This window comes from Triticum dicoccoides, chromosome 5A (genome assembly GCF_002162155.2).
Source record: "Triticum dicoccoides isolate Atlit2015 ecotype Zavitan chromosome 5A, WEW_v2.0, whole genome shotgun sequence".
In the NCBI taxonomy this organism is placed as follows: Eukaryota; Viridiplantae; Streptophyta; class Magnoliopsida; order Poales; family Poaceae; genus Triticum; species Triticum dicoccoides.
The window spans coordinates 63,918,118-63,941,773 of NC_041388.1; the positions used below are offsets into that span (position 1 = coordinate 63,918,118).

General features: G+C 44.6%; 2 protein-coding genes across 2 annotated transcripts; one reads left to right on the forward strand and one right to left on the reverse strand.

Moving 5' to 3' along the window:
- Positions 1–9,294: 9,294 nt before the first annotated feature.
- LOC119299326 (flowering locus K homology domain-like) lies at positions 9,295–15,927 on the reverse strand. Its single transcript, XM_037576563.1, has 7 exons — positions 15,785–15,927; positions 14,825–15,327; positions 12,104–12,350; positions 11,021–11,169; positions 10,663–10,947; positions 10,368–10,556; positions 9,295–9,697 (listed from the first exon to the last, which is right to left on the reverse strand). The coding sequence occupies exons 2-7, from the start codon at positions 15,320–15,322 to the stop codon at positions 9,503–9,505; spliced, it is 1,563 nt and encodes a 520-aa protein (XP_037432460.1). The 5' UTR covers positions 15,323–15,327; positions 15,785–15,927; the 3' UTR covers positions 9,295–9,502.
- Positions 15,928–16,131: 204 nt separating this feature from the next.
- Positions 16,132–21,083, forward strand: LOC119299328 (ureidoglycolate hydrolase). Its single transcript, XM_037576564.1, has 12 exons — positions 16,132–16,408; positions 16,622–16,707; positions 17,271–17,345; positions 17,736–17,864; positions 18,191–18,277; positions 18,415–18,617; positions 18,693–18,795; positions 18,876–18,967; positions 19,800–19,862; positions 19,956–20,196; positions 20,336–20,376; positions 20,681–21,083. Exons 1-12 carry the CDS (start codon positions 16,229–16,231, stop codon positions 20,776–20,778), a joined length of 1,398 nt encoding a protein of 465 aa, XP_037432461.1. The 5' UTR covers positions 16,132–16,228; the 3' UTR covers positions 20,779–21,083.
- The last annotated feature ends 2,573 nt before the right edge of the window (positions 21,084–23,656 follow it).

Sequence of the window (23,656 nt, forward strand, 5' to 3'; positions counted from 1 at the left end):
CAATAGCTCTAGTGTTGTCACAGAAGAGAGTCATCGGGCCCGATGCATTGGGTATGACTCCTAGGTCAGTAATGAACTCATTCACCCAGATTGCCTCTTGTGCTGCCTTCGAGGCTGTCATGTACTCCGCTTCACATGTAGATCCCGCCACAAGCTTTGCTTGCAACTGCACCAGCTTACTGCCCCACCATTCAAAATATACACGTATCCGGTTTGTGACTTAGAGTCATCCAGATCTGTGTCGAAGCTAGCATCGACGTAACCCTTTACGACGAGCTCTTCGTCACCTCCATAAATGAGAAACATATCCTTAGTCCTCTTCAGGTACTTCAGGATATTCTTGACCGCTGTCCAGTGTTCCATGCCGGGATTACTTTGGTACCTTCCTACCAAACTTATGGCAAGGTTTACATCAGGTCTGGTACACAGCATAGCATACATGATAGACCCTATGGCCGAGGCATAGGGGACGACACTCATCTTTTCTCTATCTTCTGCCGTGGTCGGGCATTGAGCCGTGCTCAATCTCGTACCTTGCAATATAGGCAAGAACCCCTTCTTTGACTGATCCATTTTGAACTTCTTCAATATCTTGTCAAGGTACGTACTCTGTGAAAGACCAATGAGGCGTCTCGATCTATCTCTATAGATCTTGATGCCTAATATATAAGCAGCTTCTCCAAGATCCTTCATTGAAAAACACTTGTTCAAGTAGGCTTTTATGCTTTCCAAGAATTCTATATCATTTCCCATCAACAGTATGTCATCGACATACAATATGAGAAATGCTACAGAGCTCCCACTCACTTTCTTGTAAATGCAGGCTTCTCCATAAGTCTGCGTAAACCCAAATGCTTTGATCATCTCATCAAAACGAATGTTCCAACTCCGAGATGCTTGCACCAGCCCATAAATCGAGCGTTGGAGCTTGCACACCTTGTCGGCATTCTTAGGATCGACAAAACCTTCTGGCTACATCATATACAATTCTTCCTTAAGGAAACCATTAAGGAATGCCATTTTGACGTCCATTTGCCATATCTCATGATCATAGAATGCGGCAATTGCTAACATGATTCGGACGGACTTCAGCTTCGCTATGGGTGAAAAAGTCTCATCGTAGTCAACCCCTTGAACTTGTCGATAACCCTTAGCGACAAGCCGAGCTTTATAGATGGTTACATTACCATCCGCGTCTGTCTTCTTCTTAAAGATTCATTTATTTTCTATGGCTCGCCGATCATCGGGCAAGTCAGTCAAAGTCCATACTTCGTTTTCATACATGGATCCTATCTCAGATTTCATGGCTTCCAGCCATTTGTCGGAATCTGGGCCCGCCATCGCTTCTTCATAGTTCGAAGGTTCACCGTTGTCTAACAACATGATTTCCAAGATAGGGTTGTCGTACCACTCTGGTGCGGAACATGTCCTCGTGGACCTACGAAGTTCAGTAGCAACTTGATCTGAAGTTTCATGATCATCATCATTAACTTCCTCTCTAGTCGGTGCAGGCACCTCAGGAACATTTTCTTGAGCTGCGCCACTTACCGGTTAAAGAGGTAATACTTCATCAAGTTCTACTTTCCTCCCACTTATTCCTTTCGAGAGAAACTCTTTCTCTAGAAAGGACCCATTCTTGGCAACAAAGATCTTGCCTTCAGATCTGAGGTAGAAGGTATACCCAATAGTTTCTTTAGGGTATCCTATGAAGACGCATTTTTCCGATTTGGGTTCGAGCTTTTCAGGTTGAAGTTTATTGACATAAGCATCGCATCCCCAAACTTTTAGAAACAACAGCTTAGGTTTCTTCCCAAACCATAATTCATACGGTGTCGTCTCAACGGATTTCGACGGAGCCCTATTTAAAGTGAATGCGGCAATCTCTAAAGCATAGCCCCAAAATGACAGCGGTAGATTGGTAAGAGACATCATAGATCGCACCATATCCAATAGAGTGCGATTATGACGTTCGGACACACCATTACGCTGAGGTGTTCCAGGCGGCGTGAGTTGTGAAACTATTCCACATTTTTTTAAGTGTGTGCCAAATTCGTGACTCAAGTATTCTCCCCCATGATCTGATCGCAAGAACTTGATTTTCCTGTCACGTTGATTCTCAACCTTACTCTGAAATTCCTTGAACTTTTCAAAGGTCTCAGACTTGTGTTTCATTAAGTAGACATACCCATATCTACTCAAGTCATCAGTGAGGGTGAGAACATAACGATAGCCACCGCGAGCCTCAACACTCATTGGACCGCACACATCAGTATGTATGATTTCCAATAAGTTGGTTGCTCGCTCCATTGTTCCTGAGAACGGAGTCTTGGTCATTTTACCCATGAGGCATGGTTCGCACGTGTCAAATGATTCGTAATCAAGAGACTCTAAAAGTCCATCTGCATGGAGCTTCTTCATGCGTTTGACACCTATGTGACCAAGGCGGCAGTGCCACAAGTATGTGGGACTATCATTATCAACCTTACATCTTTTGGTATTCACACTATGAATATGTGTAACATTACGCTCGAGATTCATTAAGAATAAACCATTCACCAATGGAGCATGACCATAAAACATATCTCTCATATAAATAGAACAACCATTATTCTCAGATTTAAATGAGTAGCCATCTTGAATTAAACGAGATCCTGATACAATGTTCATGCTCAAAGCTGGCACTAAATAACAATTATTGAGGTTTAAAACTAATCCCGTAGGTAAATGTAGAGGTAGCGTGCCGACGGCGATCACATCGACCTTGGAACCATTCCCGACGCGCATCGTCACCTCGTCCTTCGCTAGTCTCCGCTTATTCCGCAGCTCCTGCTTTGAGTTACAAATGTGAGCAACCGCACCGGTATCAAATACCCAGGAGCTACTACGAGTACTGGTAAGGTACACATCAATTACATGTATATCACATATACCTTTAGTGTTGCCGGCCTTCTTGTCCGCTAAGTAATTGGGGCAGTTTCGCTTCCAGTGACCACTTCCCTTGCAATAAAAACACCCAGTCTCAGGATTGGGTCCATTCTTTGGCTTCTTCCCGACAGCTTGCTTACCGGGCGCGGCAACCCCCTTGCCGTCCTTCTTGAAGTTCTTCTTACCCTTGCCTTTCTTGAACTTAGTGGTTTTATTCACCATCAACACTTGATGTTCCTTTTTTATTTCCACCTCCGCTGATTTCAGCATTGAATATACCTCGGGAATGGTCTTTTCCATCCCCTGCATATTGAAGTTCATCACAAAGCTCTTGTAGCTCGGTGGAAGCGACTGAAGGATTCTGTCAATGACCGCGTCATCTGGGAGATTAACTCCCAACTGAGTCAAGCGGTTATGCAACTCAGACATTTTGAGTATGTGCTCACTGACAGAACTATTTTCCTCCACCTTACAACTGAAGAACTTGTCGGAGACTTCATATCTCTCGACCCGGGCATGAGCTTGGAAAACCATTTTCAGCTCTTCGAACATCTCATATGCCCGGTGTCTCTCAAAACGCTTTTGGAGCCCCGGTTCTAAGCTGTAAAGCATGCCGCACTGAACGAGGGAGTAATCATCAGCACGTGACTGCCAAGCGTTCACAACGTCTTGGTTCTCTGGGATGGGTGCGTCACCTAGTGGTGCTTCTAGGACATAATCTTTCTTGGCAGCTATGAGGATGATCCTCAGGTTCCGGACCCAGTCCGTATAGTTGCTGCCATCATCTTTCAGCTTGGTTTTCTCTAGGAACGCATTGAAGTTGAGGGCAACATTAGCGTGGGCCATTTGATCTACAAGACATAGTGTAAAGATTTTAGACTAAGTTCATGATAGTTAAGTTCATCTAATCAAATTATTCAATGAACTCCCACTCAGATAGACATCCCTCTAGTCATCTAAGTGAAACATGATCCGAGTCAACTAGGCCGTGTCCGATCATCACGTGAGACGGACTAGTCAACATCGGTGAACATCTTCATGTTGATCGTATCTTCTATACGACTCATGCTCGACCTTTCGGTCTTCTATGTTCCGAGGCCATGTCTGTACATGCTAGGCTCGTCAAGTCAACCTAAGTGTATTGCGTGTGTAAGTCTGGCTTACACCCGTTGTATTCGAACGTTAGAATCTATCACACCCGATCATCACATGGTGCTTCGAAACAACGAACCTTCGCAACGGTGCACAGTTAGGGGGAACACTTTCTTGAAATTATTACGAGGGATCATCTTATTTAAGCCACCGTCGTTCTAAGCAAATAAGATGTAAAACATGATAAACATCACATGCAATCAAATAGTGACATGATATGGCCAGTATCATTTGCTCCTTTTGATCTCCACCTTCGGGGCTCCATGATCATCGTTATCACCGGCATGACACCATGATCTCCATCATCATGATCTCCATCATCATGTCTTCTTGAAGTTGTCTCGTCATCTATTACTTCTACTACTATGGCTAACGCTTTAGCAATAAAGTAAAGTAATTACATGACGTTTATGTTGACACGCAGGTCATAAATAAATAAAGACAACTCATATGGCTCCTGCCGGTTGTCATACTCATCGACATGCAAGTTGTGATTCCTATTACAATAACATGATCAATCTCATACATCACATATATCATTCATCACATCCTTTTGGCCATATCACATCACACGGCACATGCTGCAAAAACAAGTTAGACGTCCTTTAATTGTTGTTGCAAGTTTTTACGTGGCTGCTATAGGTTTCTAGCAAGAACGTTTCTTACCTACGCCAAAACCACAACGTGATATGCCAATTTCTATTTACCCTTCATAAGGACCCTTTTCATCGAATCCGATCCGACTAAAGTGGGAGAGACAGACACCCGCCAGCCACCTTATGCAACTAGTGCATGTCAATCGGTGGAACCAGTCTCACGTAAGCGTACATGTAAGGTCGGTCTGGGCCGCTTTATCCCACGATGCCGCCGAATCAAGATAAGACTAGTAACGGCAAGCAAGACAATATCGAGGTCCACAACTGCTTTGTGTTCTACTCGTGCATAGAAACTACGCATAGACCTAGCTCATGATGCCACTGTTGGGGAACGTAGCAGAATTTTAAAATTTTCTACGCATCACCAAGATCAATCTATGGAGTCATCTAGCAACGAGGGTGAGGGGAGTGCATCTACATACCCTTGTAGATCGCACGCGGAAGTGTTCAAGAGAACGGGGTTGATGGAGTCGTACTCGTCGTGATCCAAATCACCGATGACCTAGTGCCGAACGGACGACACCTCCGCGTTCAACACACGTACGGTTGGGAAGACGTCTCCTCCAACTTGATCCAGCAAGGGGGAAGAAGAGGTTGATGAAGATCCAGCAGCACGACGGCATGGTGGTGGAAGCAACGGTGATCTCGGTAGGGCTTCGCCAAGCACAGGGAGAGGGAGGAGTGTCACGAGAAGGAGAGGGAGAGGCCAGGGGCTAGGGTGCGGCTGCCCTTCCTCTCCCCCACTATATATAGGGTCCCTAGGGGGGGGGGCCGGCCATAGGAGATCCAATCTCCAAGGGGGGGCGGCGGCCAAGGGGGTGGCTTGCCCCCCAAGCCAAGTGGAGCGCCACCCACCCCTAGGGTTTCCAACCCTAGGCGCAGGGGGAGGCCCAAGGGGGGCGCACCAGCCCACTAGGGGCTGGTTCCCCTCCCACTTCAGCCCATGGGGCCCTCCGGGATAGGTGGCCCCACCCGGTGGACCCCCGGGACCCTTCCGGTGGTCCCGGTACAATACCGATTACCCCCGAAACTTTCCCGATGGCCGAAACTTGACTTCCTATATATAAATCTTCACCTCCGGACCATTCCGGAACTCCTCGTGACGTCCAGGATCTCATCCGGGACTCCGAACAACTTTCGGGTTACCGTATACTAATATCTCAACAACCCTAGCGTCACCGAACCTTAAGTGTGTAGACCCTACGGGTTCGGGAGACACGCAGACATGACCGAGACGACTCTCTGGTCAATAACCAACAGCGGGATCTGGATACCCATGTTGGCTCCCACATGCTCCTCGATGATCTCATCGGATGAACCACAATGTCGAGGATTCAATCAATCCATATACAATTCCCTTTGTCAATCGGTATGTTACTTGCCCAAGACTCGATCGTCGGTATCCCAATACCTCGTTCAATCTCGTTACCGGCAAGTCACTTTACTCGTGCCGTAATGCATGATCCCGTGATCAACCACTTGGTCACATTGAGCTCATTATGATGATGCATTACCGAGTGGGCCCAGAGATACCTCTCCGTCATACGGAGTGGCAAATCACAGTCTCGATTCGTGCCAACCCAACAGACACTTTCGGAGATACCTGTAGTGTACCTTTATAGTCACCCAGTTACTTGTGACGTTTGGCACACCCAAAGCACTCCTACGGTATCCGGGAGTTGCACAATCTCATGGTCTAAGGAAATGATACTTGACATTCGGAAAAGCTATAGCAAACGAACTACACGATCTTTGAGTTATGCTTAGGATTGGGTCTTGTCCATCACATCATTCTCCTAATGATGTGATCCCGTTATCAATGACATCCAATGTCCATAGTCAGGAAACCATGACTATCTTTTGATCAACGAGCTAGTCAACTAGAGGCTCACTAGGGACGTGTTGTGGTCTATGTATTCACATATGTATTACGATTTCCGGATAACACGATTATAGCATGAACAATAGACAATTATCATGAACAAAGAAATATAATAATAACCATTTTATTATTGCCTCTAGGGCATATTTCCAACAGTCCCAAGCTTGGTGATATGAGCTAGATGGTAACAAGAGAAGTAGGGACATGATGTTTTACCTAGGTTCGAGCCCTCTTGATGAGGTAAAATCATACATCCTGCTTCTTATATATTGATTGCGATGGGGTACAGAATACAACATGATCTACCTCGAGGTCATATGAAAATGTTCTAATCTCTAAAACTTGCGATCATGCCTCTATAGACTAAACCCCATGGCATATATAGATGCCCGGGGTATTTAGGGTTTACAAATGGTTGGTTGCGATCTTGGGATAAGCATGTCGATCCTTTAGATACAATCGTGAAGTGTACACCAAGTCTTCGGAGATCTTCATTTGGATGACGGTGAAGGCATCAACCTAGTCAGGACCCATTCAACCATTTGTGGGTCCTCGGCTCGGCCCATGGTTGATGGGTCGTCATGATTTGCACCCCCTAATCCGGGATACCGTCAGCAGGGATGGCGGGCCTACCATGGCACGACAGTCGAAGCACTGTCTGGTGGCCTTGCAGGGCTTATCGTCGATCTGCATCATGTGACTAGTACATGAGGAGGTGCATCCGTAATCATGCCACAAAAATGTAGCCATGTTGGTGAACCTCGTTAACAAACCTCGGTGTCGTGCTCTTACTTGTCCTCAATGGTTCGACGATGGCCTCAGATTATTGTAACATGAGTCTTGACGCTACACCAAGGTAAAACACACCAAGGTAACAACCTTCTGGTGGAGAGTCATTAATGTTTTTGTTCCATGCAAAGACAGTGCTGAGAGATCGACATATTGATAATATAGGTTTCTATGAAGGTTGAGGAATTCAATCATTCATGCACTATTTGAATGCTCTCGGGCTCGCATATTCTGGCAGGAGACTAAGATGAAATCAGGGGTTAAGGGCATCTCCAATGTTGAGGAGTAAACCGGACAACACATCCGTCTTCAGACAGGGGAACCAGTCCGCAGACACGGATGTGGGAGTCGGCCTTCGAAAGCTAGTCGCATACATTTTAAATCGGGTTTCAACTAACCGGACGAATTGCATCAAGCACATTGGATTCATCAAAGTTTGGATAGAAAATAGCACAAATCATTCAAAATAGCGTGCAAATATGTCTAGCACAATAATAATTCTAATTCAACCGGATGTTCAACAAGTTTTTCATGGATAGATCAAATTCAACGATGCTAACTCCAGTCCGGCACATGCTATCCTACACATACTGTCCCTTGAGCTTCGTCCAACAATACATGTGCGTGGAGCAACAATGAGTGACTGAATAAATCAATCAACATGTAGAGCAAGAAGAAGCAAAACCTATGATCTTCATGGTTGCCGCATGCAATGTCCACATTGCCTCCGTGCGATCAATCGCGCCACAATACTTTGTTGCACAGTTCTGGATCGTGTAACATCAAACTTCACATTGCATTCATGGATGATGTGCATGTTGTAGGGCGCAAAGTGCTTTCGCACATGAAACGAATCATGCACGCGCTCCAAAAGAGCCCCCTTCTGCTCCTGCGTACAAAGTCCGCAGATATGGCCAACCACGCATCGCACCACAACTAATCCTCCATGGTTGAGTACCCCGTCATACTTCTTACTCTAAAAAACAACATGAAGTTTGAAAACTTGTAGGGCGTGGTGTCCAGCATGGACATCGTTGACCGGGAAGGGGGGAGGGTACCTGGTTTCGGATAGGCCCGGGGTGGACGATGTCATAGTGCAAGGCGAGCGGGCACTTGGGGTGGTGGCTGCAGACATCCAACAATGCCTGGGTGGCGGTACAACGGGGACCCGAAGAGGGATTTGAGTGGGCCGGGGTGTCAGGAGTCCTACATGGCAACGGTCTAGACTCTCGCGAAGCTCCTCCCCCCAAGTTTGCTCCCAATTTGCAGAAAAAAACACATCCGAACCAGTTGGCAAACCGATACATAACTGTGTTGGATGACAAAACATGTCTAAAACACAGTCCTGACGATCGGCGAGATGCCTTAAGATACCAGAACTACATTCAGTTTCATGGGTTGGGGATTTTATCGAAGGAGTGGAGAGAATATCATGTGATACCATCTCTTATGCTCCCATGATATCAATTTCAAAAAGTGAAATTTAAATGCTTCAAAAAATTCAAAAACAATTTGTGGATGTTCACAACACATGTGTCTACAATCCTTGAAAAATTCAAAGTACACACAGAATAATAGTGTCAATAAAGTTAAAATCATGAACAGTTTAGATAGTTAAACTATGGGGGAGAAGCATCTTTGCGCTCGAACTAGCAATGTTTCCGCTTGAGGGCATCTTTGCGCTAGCTCCCTTGCGGAAACAATTCAGCAAGATTGTAATTCTATTCACTCAAAGTTTCCAAACAAAAGCCATAATTGTCAAATGCACACCCCCAGGTTGGTTCCATTGCCGTCAAAGCCCTTGTTGAAGGGCATGGCAATCTAGAGGTCTTGATTGCTTACCAACAACCGTTTCTTCTCCTTACCATATGGGTGATGGACCATTAGGTAGAGTATTGAGTATGAAAGAGCCCATAGATTACTGATCAAGTTTACAGCACCAAAAGGTAACTAAACAGCACATCAGAGAACAGCTGTGCTCCACAGTTTACACCACCAAAAGTTTGGAAATCCTAATAATGGTCTCACGTGCTCAACAGATTAACAGGCCGAACAACAAAACCGAATTCGTCACTACATCCTAGTGTTTCATATCCAGCTAGTACCCGTAGTTCGGAGGGTAGTGTGCCCCATAGCCTCCTCCATTGTGAGGGGTAGGACCTGCGCCGCCTGGAGGGGTTGCATACGACAGTCCTCCATACGGCGGGTATGAGTTGTAGCCCGAGTCAACTGGTTGAGAGGGAGGAGCGGGACCTGGTGGAGGAACTTGGGGAGAAGCTTCGGCCATGAAATTCTGCAACAAGAGGATGGTGATCAAATTTAATAGAAGACGGAAGAACTGCAAAGCGCAAATGACAAGCTATACAATGTATGATATGATTTTATGGCAACAATGACATTATTGTAGCTTCTGAAATTGTAATTTGAACCTTGGAAAATAAGCATCCAGCCATCTAAACACTCTGATAGAATAATCAAGGAGCCATCATAAGAGTTTTTCCTCTTCAAGTTGTGCAACATCTTCCATGTACTCCCTCCGTCCCACAATATAAGACGTTTTTGCAAGCTATGTTAGCTTGCAAAAACATCTTATATTATGAGACGGAGGAAGTACATCTGAAGTACTCCCTCCATTCCACAATGTAGTGCACCCGCGCTTCCCAAGATCTAAGTTTGACCATACATTTAACCAACGAGACCGACTGCGGCGGGAGCAAAAATTATATCACTGAATTTGTTGCTCCCGTCGCAGTGGTCTAGTTAGTTAAATGTATGGTCAAACTTAGATCTCAGGAAGCACGGGCGCACTACATTGTGGAATGGAGGGAGTAGTACTTTGTAATATATATAATGACAATACTGAGGCTAGGAAATAGGATCCTCACCAACATGCAATTTTAGCCAAAATGCAGATGATGAATGCATGTGAAATTGATGCATTCTAAGAGGACAAATGAAAATACCTTGATCAGCTGCTGAGCAGTTTGAACTTGTGAGGCACTTCCTGCGATCTCGACCGTCATCTCCCCAGGAACACCTTCTTGAATACTTATTGTCGCACCACTATGCTTGCGGATATAGCTAATATTGGCACCAGCAGACCCAATCACAGCATCAGCGTAGGAAAGAGGAACTTGCATTTTTTGGGAAATCTGTCAATAAACCAAACAAGTTTTTGGAAAAGGCAGTGTAAGCAATAAATTTACAGGCATAAAAGAAGACAGCATGTTCATAATGGTCAAATTTAAAGCAACTAACTTGAGAAGACCCATGCGATAGGTGTTGATTCCCTGAGGTAGGAGCAGCAGTTGGATTTGCATCACGTCCATATGAAGAAATTCCATAGTGCGGTTGCTTCTCCACATGGTGCACATCAGGAGGAGGATAATAGTTGTCTTGTGGCCGTGGCGGCATAAAATGTGGATTCCCACCATAACCTGGGCCACTGGGAGGAATGTTTGGTGGATGACTCCAGGGCGGAGGAGGACCCCATTGCTGAGGAGCAGGCATAGGTTGCTCTCTGGGCGCACTGTGCACTTTCATCTGTCAAGAAGGACAAGGTTTATTGGATACTTCTTTCAAGCAAACAATTCGCTGCATAATAGAAATCACTTACCTGCATTTCGAATAAAGGGAGAACACTACGGTCAACAAGAAATTTTCTCAAATGGTTTGCAATCAGTTCCACTGCTTTGTGAACATCATGAGGTTCACCTTGTATCTCGACAACTCTGTCATCATTTAATGCTACAGGTGGCACATTCTCTGAAGGAAAAAAATTAGTAAATGGGCGTCATGTGTGAGTACATGCAAAACTAAGCCTAATGAAAGTTCAGTACAGTTGATTAGCAATGATTTAGCAAACCAAGGAAAAAAGTACAGAAACAAGCTGCAACAATCACCCCATCAAGCCAGGGGGTGGCACATGCTTAGTACATTCTAGCATAACAACAACAACAACAAGAACAAAGCCTTTTAGACCCAAACAAGTTGGGGTAGGCTAGAGGTGAAACCCATAAGATCTCACGACTAACTCATGATTCTGGCACATGGATAGCAAGCTTCCACGCACCCCTGTCCATGGCTAGTTCTTTGGTGATACTCCAGTCCTTCAGAACTCTATTGCATGCATCATAAAACTCAGATTCTGACATCTACCAGCCAGCAGAATTGAATTCTTAAAGGGCAGGCTTTTGTCATGCGTGTGCATGAATTCCATATCTTTAAAATTCCATATCTACCAGCCAGCGGAATTGAATTCTTACGCGCAAGGAGCAAGTAAAGAATCAATACACAAGGAAAATGGTTGATCATACAAAGTATGATAATCATAAATCATAAGCACCACCAGCATATGGTACACTGTACGCGCACAATCAGTCGCGAAAAGCTAGGAAATAATTTGGAAGTACACATGGTTCCCACAACGGGTGCCTATGTCCTGATCCATAAAGAAAAGGATAACAATGCAAAACATGAGTCATATCATCTTATCAGTTCAGTGACACAAACTGCATATGGCATGCGAGTAAACCACAAAAGAAAAATCACAGATCTATCCTTGGCTAGCTGAAGACAAGCAAGGAGCTACGAAACTTGGTATCAAGAGCAGAAGAGGTCTTATATCATACTATACTACAACAATATGGTGAAGCATTGCCATGCTGAGACAACAATATAGGGGAAATATGAATCTTACCAAGAATGCGGAGGGCACACTTTGAAGCATCCTGTATTGATTTAATGGTTGCTCCTTGCTTGCCAATCAGGCTGCCAGCTTGGGAAGCTGGCACAAGTAGCCGTGTTGGCCCTGCAGGACCAGCACCTCGCTGAGCCTGGTCGGTTTCACTGTCTAAACCATCTGTTATTCTATTATGTACTCTGAGCAGACCATCAATGGCTGGCGGAACGAGTGCATCTGGCTCATCCTTTGCTGAAATCATTACCTTTAAACAGGAAAACAGTGTCTAGATGTCAGCAAGGAGGCACACAAACATGTTGCACAAGGATGGATAATACAGGAAAGCAATAATTAGTAGCAATATGCACGAGCATTGAGGAGACACAATATGGCATTGCAAGGATAAGCATATATTTCCATCCTACATTAGTTGGATGATGAAATGACCACAATACTTACACTACAGCTACTACTACCCCAAGGCCAAAATAATCAAAATGCTGCATGTTGCTAAACAAACTAAAGGGCATACACATTTGGACACCTCCCGCATCTGATTCAGCCTAGGCAAGAACAGCTTATGTTCAGCCGTGCAGATTGTAGAATATCAATCCTTCCCTATTTTAGCACAATTTATCCAAGATGTGTTAATTGGGGAATGTTTGGTTCATTCCTACGCTGTACTGTGGAATGCAATAGTGTTTACTCTTTCTGGTAACATTTATATTACATCTCTCAAAGAATAAAAAAAATGTGAAATAAAACTGCCAATTAAAGTAATTAGACTGCCAAACTATGTGTTCCCATTGTGATTGCATAACTTCAACGTTGTAAATAAGATCATGACATCTGATGCTGAAGTGGTTATGCACAGCACTATGGAGCAATATATAAATTATAAGCCCAGAAATTTCCCACCCAACTCGATATACTTGCTCATCATTTAAGTAATAATATTATTATTTTGGACTGTGAATGCTGCTTCAGTTAGTACGAATTCCTAAAATATTAAATACTAAAGAAAGCGTTATAAATGGCATTTTTACTTGATGTTGACGGGTATGCACTTGTATATTTTGACTTTGAAGATAGTCATTTTCTGAAAGAACCATCTAGGATTTAATGAAATTGTTAGGATTAAGCTTTTTCATACTATTTTAGCCCTGTAAATTTTGCCAACTGATTTCCTTTTGGCCAAAAAATCAACCGGGTCATGGAATTACCAGCCAATATGTGGAGCTTCTTGACAGGGATCTTCATCCAATACTCAAAAGACTTAAAATCGTATTTGCAGCAGATGAGCACAAAACTGAATCTGGTAACCATGACTGTTCGTCTATTTTGGATACAAAATGGGATATGACTTGAGGCCTTAGACTGCAGTGAGAACCTGCAAAGATTAGTTTCTTACTGTTATCGTCACCATTAAGTTTTCGACTTAATGTCACTCTATGGATAGTTAGCTTGTTTTGGGTTTTACAGGTTCCATACTTGTGCAGAAACTTCTATGAATCGTAGCATAAATATCAATGTCTTGTGTTGTCCTGTTATAATTGTTTTTTATTTGCATTACAAATATCAATATTTACAATTATAACTAATCAGCTCTTTTTGTAGCAAGAACATCCAAAATTATCCACACGGTTCATGAATAAATTTGGAAGCTTGCTAGGACTTTGACAATTATACATAATGTTCTTAAGTTGGCCGATAGCAGTACTCCTACCATATGATCAATCATTTTATTCTAGAAAAGGTATTTCAGAGTGCAACAATTACTTTATATCCATGTAAAAATCCAAAATTATCAATAGCTGCTTCCGGACTAAACTAACTCTTTGTTAGGACTTCACTTAACTAGTCAAACCAATATCAAAACATTCGCTTGCTCCTTGCTGGTTGCTGTAACAAAGGCATACAGCCATTCCATATAAACAGGTGGTTCATATAGCATTGTTTTTTATGAACAGTACAAAATGTAAAAAAGTATTTTTTATAATATCTTTGATGATCCAATCTTCCAAATTCTAAACCTTCAGTCTGATTTAGCAGTGATAGTGATCATAATTAAATGGAGCACTATTAAGCCCCAGATTCACGAGTCTTAACTATTTTTGAAACATTCAGAAGCACCTGAAACAGATTGCCTCTTCAAAACTCAAGGACAGTAAGCATCCCTAATTGAGCAATTGGTTCCTTATAAGAGCAAAATCAATCTGCAACTACAAATGTACATTAATACAGCATTGTACAGCATACAAATTGAGAACCAGTTGATCTATTCATATCTATGATTTTTTAAGTGCGAGACTTACTAAGGCCTTCCGTTGCCAATTACTATAGGCATCTACAAGTAAACTATAGCACATCAAGACAACATATACAGAAACCTTCTGAACTTCTGATAACCCGGTAAATAAGAATGTGAGAAGGCACATCAACACAGAATATAATTGTAAGGTGCTGTACAGTCCTATAGCTACAATATAGTTGTAAGGCTTGCTAGTTCATCGATCCTTCAAGACAGCCACAAAAACAGATCACCATTATGCAACGAACCAATATACCTCTGCATCGTTCTATTAAAGCAACACTATAGAAAAAAAAGAACACTGATATGGGCAACAAATCAACCTTGGCTTCCACATGTACTCAGGATGCCTAGAAGGGAGACCTAAAACACTACTGAAAACTGTGATAATAACAATCAAAGATGGTACAAGAGAATGAAGAACTCACAGCTCTTTCTGGAACACCTGGTGGGCCATCAAGAATCTTTATGCGGGCTTTGGATTCATCACACATTCTTTTGATAAACTCCCCTTTGCGGCCAATGAGAGCACCCACCTTTTGGGCAGAAACCAGTACACGGAACACACTTTCTCCAGGCCACCCAGGCCATTTCGTGTCCTCCGTCTCCACATTGGCCAGTTGCTCTGCCTCAGCTGGCTCTTCAAGTGAACGGATAGCCTGGTCCTCGCTATTCTGATCCCCCATATCGTCATCTTTCACAGTCACCTGCGCTTCATCGCTCGGGTTACCAGATTCTTCGTTGTTTGTGCCTTTGGGTTCCTCATCAGATGTATTTTCTGCTTCTTCCTTGATCTGCTCTGCCACATCACTCTCAGGATTGGCTTGCTCCTCAATGCTAGCATCGGCTTGCTCACCGCAGGTAGGATTAGGGATCTCGCTCATCTCATGCTCCGTAACAGCAGGAGCCTCAGCAGGCCCATCCATATTCTCTGCAACACACAACCAAAAACCACTGTCAACCACAGCCAAGTAGCATAAACTCTCTGCACATACTCTAGATGCGCTAACCACATCATCACCTAAACCTTGCACGGACCAAAGCATGCACGGCGAAACCACTAAAAAACCCAACCAGATGTTGCTCTAGACCTCACTAAGCACACAGGCCGCGGATCCGCGCGCAAACCCTAAGCGTCGGTCGCCAAGGAGAGACGTGGAGGGCGCACGGCCTCCGAACCCTAAATCCGGAGAACTGGAGCGCGCGCGCGCGCCACCATGCCCCGAACCGCGCGTCCGCGTCCAGAGTAAGCTACCACAAGCGCGCGCGTGCAAGGCTACAGCCGCCAGCCAGCTAATCACCTACGCTCAACCGCGCGAGCAAAGCTCCAGGGTTACGGGTGGCAGAGCGCGAGCGATAGGGAGAGGGAGAGAGTGCAGAGCGTGAACCTTGTACGGACGTGGAGGCAGCCCTCGCCGGAGAGGAAGCACGGCCGCCGCCGCCGCCGGAGAGGTGGGGGCGAGGGTTTTGACGGGAGCGAAAGAGCACGGGGGAGGGGGAGGGGAAGGGTGAGGATTTGGGTCGAGAGCGGGTTGTGTGCTCGTGCGCTTGCCGTTTTCGACATAGCTATATACTGGCTGCGGCGGCCCTGCAGGCCGGGCCCAAACGAGTCTCTGGGCCTTGGCTCTTCGCGTTCCTCTCATGGGCCGGGCCGGGTGGGCAGCGGGCCCCACCGAGCCAGTAGTGCCCGAGTTGTTTAGCTCGTTCGTTTGTTTCGTGGTGGACTCATGTCGTCTTCCTCGCCACCACACCACACCACTGCAGTGCCGTCGCGTCATCTCCCACCTCCCCCATCGGGCCAGCGGAAGCAGCAGCTGCGTTCGGAACCAACCATGCTCCCCTGCCTCCTCTCCCTCCTGCTCCTCGCCGGCGCCGCGGCGGGGGTACAGGGCCACGACGACGCGGCGGCGAGGCGGACGATGGAGGAGTTCGCCGGCTTCCCTGCCTCCAACGACGGCGAGGGCGGCCGCGCCTCCCCCTTGCGCGTAGACTCCGACAGCCTCCAGCGCCAGGTACACGGCGCCGTTGGATGCTCCTCATCCTCCCCCCTTGCGCTGATTTCCCGTCCGTCGCGCCGGCCGGCCAGGCCGCCGGTGACCGCGGACGTGGCGCGCGCAGTATTAGCGAACTGTGATCCGCGCGCGCTCCCCTTCTAATTGGTGCCGATGATATGTTGGGGTTGGCAATGTGGTGGTGATGGTTTCTCTTCCGCTTTGGTTGCGCAGATTGATGAACTGGCCTCGTTCTCCGACTCGCCGGCGCCGTCGGTGACGCGTGTTTTGTACAGCGACAGGGATGTGCAAGCTCGAAGGTGAGGATACCGCAGGCAGTTAAAATTTCCCGTGCCCCTGACTCGTGAGGGTTAGCTATGTTCCCTGGTCACGAGAGTTGGTAGCGAGTAGTTGCAATTAAAATAGCTTCGTTCGCCTTTACTCTGATTGCCTCCAGTTTTCTTGGAGTCAAATTGGCTTGTTATTCATTTCAAACTCGACAGAAATTTATTTCATTGACATATATAATTAATTGATCACTCTGGATTATTATGCTCTGAATTTACGTTGCTTCTGGTTTCACATACTGACCGTCAAATTTTGAATGGTTCTGTGCAAAGTTTTTGAAAAAACGCTAGGCATTAATTGTGAGTTTTTGCCACTGCCTTGTGCTTTTCTGACCAAAGCGCACGCTTAAGTGCAATTATGCGCACATTAAGCACAATTAACCGCTAGGCTTTTTGCTTTCGCCTATAACCTGGCGTGCCTTTTGTAACTATGGTTGTGTGTACAGTATACATGCTGTTGGCCCGTGACAGCGTGCATTTCTGCCTAGCAGCTACCCTATGCTGATCATTGATCTCTTCTCTTAATGCATATATAGGTATATTAAAGGGATAATGAAACAGCTTGGCCTCTCTGTTCGAGAAGATGCCGTTGGCAACATATTTGGCCGCTGGTGAGTTGGTACTTCATACCTCTGGGATTCTGTTGTTTGTTTATGTATCTGAATTTGAAAGTTGTTAGCAATGGACAATTGCAAACGATTCTTTCGCCAATCAGCTTTGAATTTATATGATTTGTATGGTTGGACCGTTGGAGTAATAGCTTTACCATGGAGCTCTTTTTTTTTGCTCGAGTAGCCGAAGTGATAATTTATTGGCATGATAGGAATGACCGCATCTGATAATGTGCCAATTATGAAACTAATTTTATTACTGTTCTTGTTCCCAGTTTGGATTTACTTGATGTGCTCAAACTCTCGGCATTGGACTTGATATGTACAAAAGGAACATATTTCTGCTGGCTAATTGTGTTTCACATTGTAACAGTGTGTTTGTTTCTACAGGGTGGGTTCTGAGGCAGAACTAGGAGCAGTTGCAACTGGTTCTCATGTTGATGCCATTCCATTTTCAGGCAAATATGATGGGGTCGTTGGTGTTCTGGGTGCTCTTGAGGCAATCAGTGTGCTACAACGGTACGAATTCTGTCTACTCATTTTTTTCATCATTTATTGAACATAAATTTCATTTTCCCTTTTTTTGGATTGATATTAGGCCATTGTACATGTTATTTACCTTTCTATTATTCAAAGTGTCAGATGGTTAAACTGCACTTGAGACCACATAAGGCTATACAAATATTAGATTTAGTTATACTTTCGTATTGAAGAAAACCTGTCATTTTTTTTCAATGTTGTCACACCCTCGGAGACATGACTCCAGGCTAATATAAAATGTGAACTCCATTGTGATTTTCATCTTCAGAAAAACCTTACTTGCTTGGCCTGCATGTGTCATACAGGTCTGGTTTCCAGCCAAAAAGATCCTTGGAGGTTATTATGTTTACATCAGAGGAGCCTACACGATTTGGAATTAGCTGCTTGGGAAGGTTCACCCTCATTTACATGTTACATGGTTATTATGTTTACATGTTATTCTAAGAAATGATATCAATTCTGCTTGAGCTAATTGTCGCTTGGTCTTAGTTTGTCGGTTCTCATATGTGCACTCTTTGAAAATGTGCAGCCGCTTAATGGCAGGGAGCAAAGAACTAGTTCAATCACTAAAAAGGACAGTTGACAACCACAATGTATCATTTGTTGATGCTGCTGACTCTGCTGGCTACAAGATACACCCAGACGATCTACATAATGTGTTTTTGAACCAAGATGCATATTTTGCTTTTATAGAATTGCACATTGAACAGGGCCCCATTTTGGAAAAAGAAGGTCGGATTTGTTTTAGTTGTATCAGTATGTATGTGGTTCAAAACATCTCTTACTCATGTCTGTTCTTATGAACAGGCATCCCAATTGGCATTGTAACTGCCATTGCTGCTCCTGCAAGTATTAAGGTGGAATTTGAAGGGAATGGGGGTCATGCTGGAGCAGTGCTAATGCCCGCAAGGTTAGCATCCATTGTTTGGTGTTACAGTTGAAGGGTCTCCACATATATGTATGGTAAAGAGCCGAAGCAGTGTTTTGCAGAAATGATGTTGGATTGGCGGCAGCTGAGCTGGCATTAGCAGTTGAGAAACATGTTTTGGAATCAGGATCGATAGATACAGTTGGAACAGTTGGTATGTTTGATAAATTGGCTTTTATTTTCTAAGTCATGTGTAGTAGTACTAGCTCATGCATGTGCTACCGACTTATGTGTTCCTCTACAAAATGATTTGCAGTTGCACAAAGCATGTTTTGAATCCGGTGAAAGGATGCTTAGCCTGCATTTCCAAAATTATATTCATTTTAAGCCCTCTATGGATTGTAGGATTCCAATCCGTATGATTTTTTCCTATGGATTGCCTTTGGATCAAAGGAATGGTGCTAGCGAATTCCTATGGATTTGATCCTATGCCTCAATTCCATAAGAATTTGAACATCCACCCGAACCTCATTTTAATATTTAATCATGTAGGGTCAACTCAATTTTCATGGGTTTCATCCAAATGACTATTCAGCAGTCCTCTGTGTTGTGCAATCATCTGTTTTGTACCAGCAAACGTATCAAATTTCTGTGGTTTTCCTATTCCTATGTTTCCTATATCTGTATTGAACCTTCCTTTGATCATTTCTTAGTTCAACTGTTAAAATAAATGCACATCTGATGAAATGCATCAAATGCAGATTATGTATCCATATATTTAGCTAAGCCATGAGACTTAACAACTTGAAAACATGAAAAGTATTTTGATGTTCTTTTTGAGTCAAAATAATTTGATGCTTAAATAAAAGGAATAGTGAGCATGGTTTGTAGTTATCTGTTGTAGACTAGGTGCTCAGTTATATATTCGAATGTTTTTTTCATTGTGAAAGTATGCTTATGCAGCTACTGGTCAACCAACATCTTAAGAAGATGGTCAAGGAAGGCTTGCCCACATTATATTTTTCTAACATATTATTTTCATATAGGTATTCTGCAGCTACATCCCGGAGCTATCAATAGCATCCCAAGTAAATCACACCTAGAAATTGGTAGGAGCCTGTAACTTCAGCTACAACTATTGTTTTTCCTAAGGGGAAATGGTTTTTTTTTCAACCAGTAAATCCAAAATATCATATGTACAGATGTAAGAGATGTTGATGAGAAAAGAAGGAATGATGTCATTGAGAAGGTTCACAAATCTGCCATTGACATATCAAAGATCCGTGGAGTAGAACTATCGGAATTCAAGATCATCAACCAGGATCCGCCTGCTCTGTCTGACAAATCAGTCATAAACGCAATGGAATTTGCTGCAAAACAGCTGAGCCTAGAATACAAATTGATGATAAGCAGAGCTTATCACGATTCACTCTTCATGGCCAGGTGAAGTACCAGGCCCCAACAGAGATTTTCTCATTTAGCAATATTTGCAATGTGCTGCTTTACTTCATTTCTAGTATCATTTTAGCGCATTCATTGTGAGTTCTCTCGAGTAACACATACACCTGTCTTTGCTCTGCAGAATATCACCAATGGGTATGATCTTCATTCCCTGTTACAAAGGTTTGTACTCCGCTCCTCCATAACGCTATCATATCTTTTGTCAAAATGAAGATGCTGCAATGTCTGAGATGATATAAAAATCCGATACCAGTTTGGAAGTATATGCCATATGTTTTTTATAGTATAGATCCTGGTGGATATTGAAAAGTCAGGGTATTGCTTCTGTGTTTGGTGGAGACTTAAGTGATGTGACGTTCAAGTTTATAATGCACGAAGTAAAACTAACGAATGACTACAACATAAATGGCTGCTGAGTTCATCCTTCTTTTTCTGAACGGTGCCTAACATATCTTTCTGGCTGCAGGATACAGCCACAAGCCCGAAGAGTATGCATCGCCCGAGGACATGGCAAATGGGGTCCAGATGCTAGCCTTAACAATGGCCAAACTATCGCTGGAGTGAGCATGGCTTGGAGAGAAATCAAGAGGGACTAGAATGGTCTAATTTGTGATGTGATAACGTGTGGCGTTGATTATGCACGTGAAACCACTTAAGTTAAAATCATGGTCTCATTCTGAAACCATTTTCTAGCCGTTCTCTAGAGATTTTATCCGGAGGAAAGGGCCTCTTTGATTGGCATGACTCGAAAAACACAGTAATAAGAAAACATAATAATTCCATCCCCTTGTTGAATCATACGGGAATGGAAAATGCGTGAAGGTGTAATAGAAGGTCTCTGGTTGCAACATGGTCTGAACTTCACTAAAGGATTAATTGCTTGTCACGGGAACACGCTAAATCCAGGGACCCCTTTGGCTAAAATCATTTTCATATGAAATTTGAAGGACTGGAATTCATTAGTAATATTTTTTCTCGGTTTGTTGTTTGGTTTGTAGGATTGACTTCTACAGATTTTGTTTTTTTCTCTCTAATAAAAGAATATTCCTGTGCATTATATTTCATAGAAATTTCACTATTGACATAGACCTTTTGTTTTCTCCTATGATGCAATCATTGCTGTCCTTATGATGTAATCAAACATATTTTGATGCAAATTATATCAGGTAGGAACCAAGTAGACGTGGCTCCTGCGGGTTTCTTTTTTCCCGTCCTAGCGTTTTAGGATTTCTATATGGAGTTCTCTCTGAAACTGCATATGAAGTAGTCCTTCAAAACTTCCTATGGTACTCTTTCCCGCAAAAAGAAAAAAACTTCCTATGATACTCAATCTTATACATACATAATCAAAAAGATCTACATGGAGTATGGAATATTCTCAAGAGCTAGGATCCTCTAAAATTTACATGAAGCTTCTATGTTTGAGATTTTTTTTTAACCGGCAAGGAGACGAAATAGTTAAGTGCATCATCGCTTGGCAGCTGCCGTGACAGATACTCGCGTTCTTTAGAGTTTGGCTGACCATAGGTGTGCCAAGTAAAATAACAGGACTCCCCCCCCCACACAGAAAAAGTAAGAAAACAGGACTGCAGGAGTATACGATGTCGACCCCCATGAAGCCGTCGTTGCTTCGCCCGTTGCGTGTAGGGGATTGATTATGTTTCTGTGCCTCTCGTAGAAGTACTCTTCACGCTACTTCTATACATAGTAGTGCCTATATAATGCACCAAGTAACGACGAGGAGACTTGGAGTGATCTGATGTTCAAGTTCTATAATGCACTAAGTATAAAATCAACAAAATCACTGGAAAAAAATGGCTGCTGAATCCATCCTTCTTTTCTGAACGGTGCTGAACCCATCTCTGTGGCTGCAGGGCACAGCCACAAGCCTGAAGAGTATGCGTCGCCGGAGGACATGACAAACGGGGTTCAGATGCTAGCCTTGACAACGGCCAAACTATCCCTGAATCAAGAGGGACTAGCATGGTATAATTTGTGATGTGATAACGTGTGGCGTTGATTATGCACGTGAAACCACTCAAGGTCAAAATGTTGTCGTCTCATTCTCAAACCATTTTCTAGCCGTTCTCTGGTGATAATGTCCAGAAGAAAGGGCCTCTCTGATTCGCATGACTCGAAAAAGCATAGTACTAATAAGAAAACATAGGGAAATGGAAAATACGTGAAGGTGTAATGGAAGGTCTCTGATTGCAGCATGGGAAAGGATTAATTGCTTGTCACAGGAACAAGGAAAACTTAGGGGCCTCTTTGGCAAAAATGGTTTTCATACGAAGTTTGGAGGACTGAAAATGGTTTTTTTTTTCTCGAATACGCTAAGGTAGCGTATCATTGCATTAATAGACGGAGAGAAAAAGTACAGGGGTGGGATTCATAGTCTCGTGCACACGGATGGCGAGCCTAAGAACCCAGGGGAGCAGAAGGCAGGGGTTGCTCAGCCCCAACAGTTACAAGGTCATGTTACAAAACGGTTCAAGGCGAGCCCTCGAGCTCCAGCGGCGGCCCAGGAGCGAGCTTCCTCTTTGATTGCGGCGATCAAGGAAGAGGAGGAAGGGGTAATCTTATCGAAGATGACCGCGTTCCGGTGACGCCAGAGGGACCAAGCAATGAGGGAGGCGATAGTGGCCAGGCCACGCCTACGCGCAGCCGGGAGAAGAAGGATGGCTGCGGAGAGCCAAGCAAAGTAGCCGGTGGTGCCATCCGGCGCAGCCGTCGTTGGGGAACACCACGAGAGGATCTCGTGCCATGTGATGTGCGCGAACACGCACTCCACCAAGATGTGATGGAGTGTTTCGGGCTCCTGACAGCAGAAGACACACGCGGGTTCGTGTGGCAAGCCTCGCCGGGCCAGCCGGTCAGCAGACCAACACCTGTTAAGGGATGCGAGTCAGATGAAAAATTTGACCGAGGTGGGGGCACTAGTTTCCCAGGTGAGGCGCCAAAACTCGGAGTCCGTGGAGCCGTGGAATAGGGCGTTGTAGCAGGAGGAAGCAGAGTAGGCGCCATTGGCTGCCCATCGCCAGCGTAGTAGGTCCGGACGCGGGGCGAGCTCGACTAGCTGGAGGCGGCGCCAGAGCCCCACATACTTGACAGCAGCAGTGGGACCGAGGGGGCCCCGGATGTGTGATATCCAGCAGTGATCAGATAGAGCCTGGGCCACCGTGCGCGATCGCCGGATACGACGAGGAACCAACGCCACCAGGGAAGGGGCGCTGTCGAGGGGGTAGAGACCGTCCAGCCACAGGTCCAGCCAAAAGCGGCAGGTGTTACCATCACCGAGGATCCACGACGTGGATTCCCGGAAGAACTGAGTCACCTCAGGGTCGCGCGGGAGCTGCAGGTGCACCCAAGGCCGAGAGGGGTCAGTAGCCTGGAGCCAGAGCCAGCGCGTCCGAAGCGAGATGCCAGTACGGTGAAAGTCGCG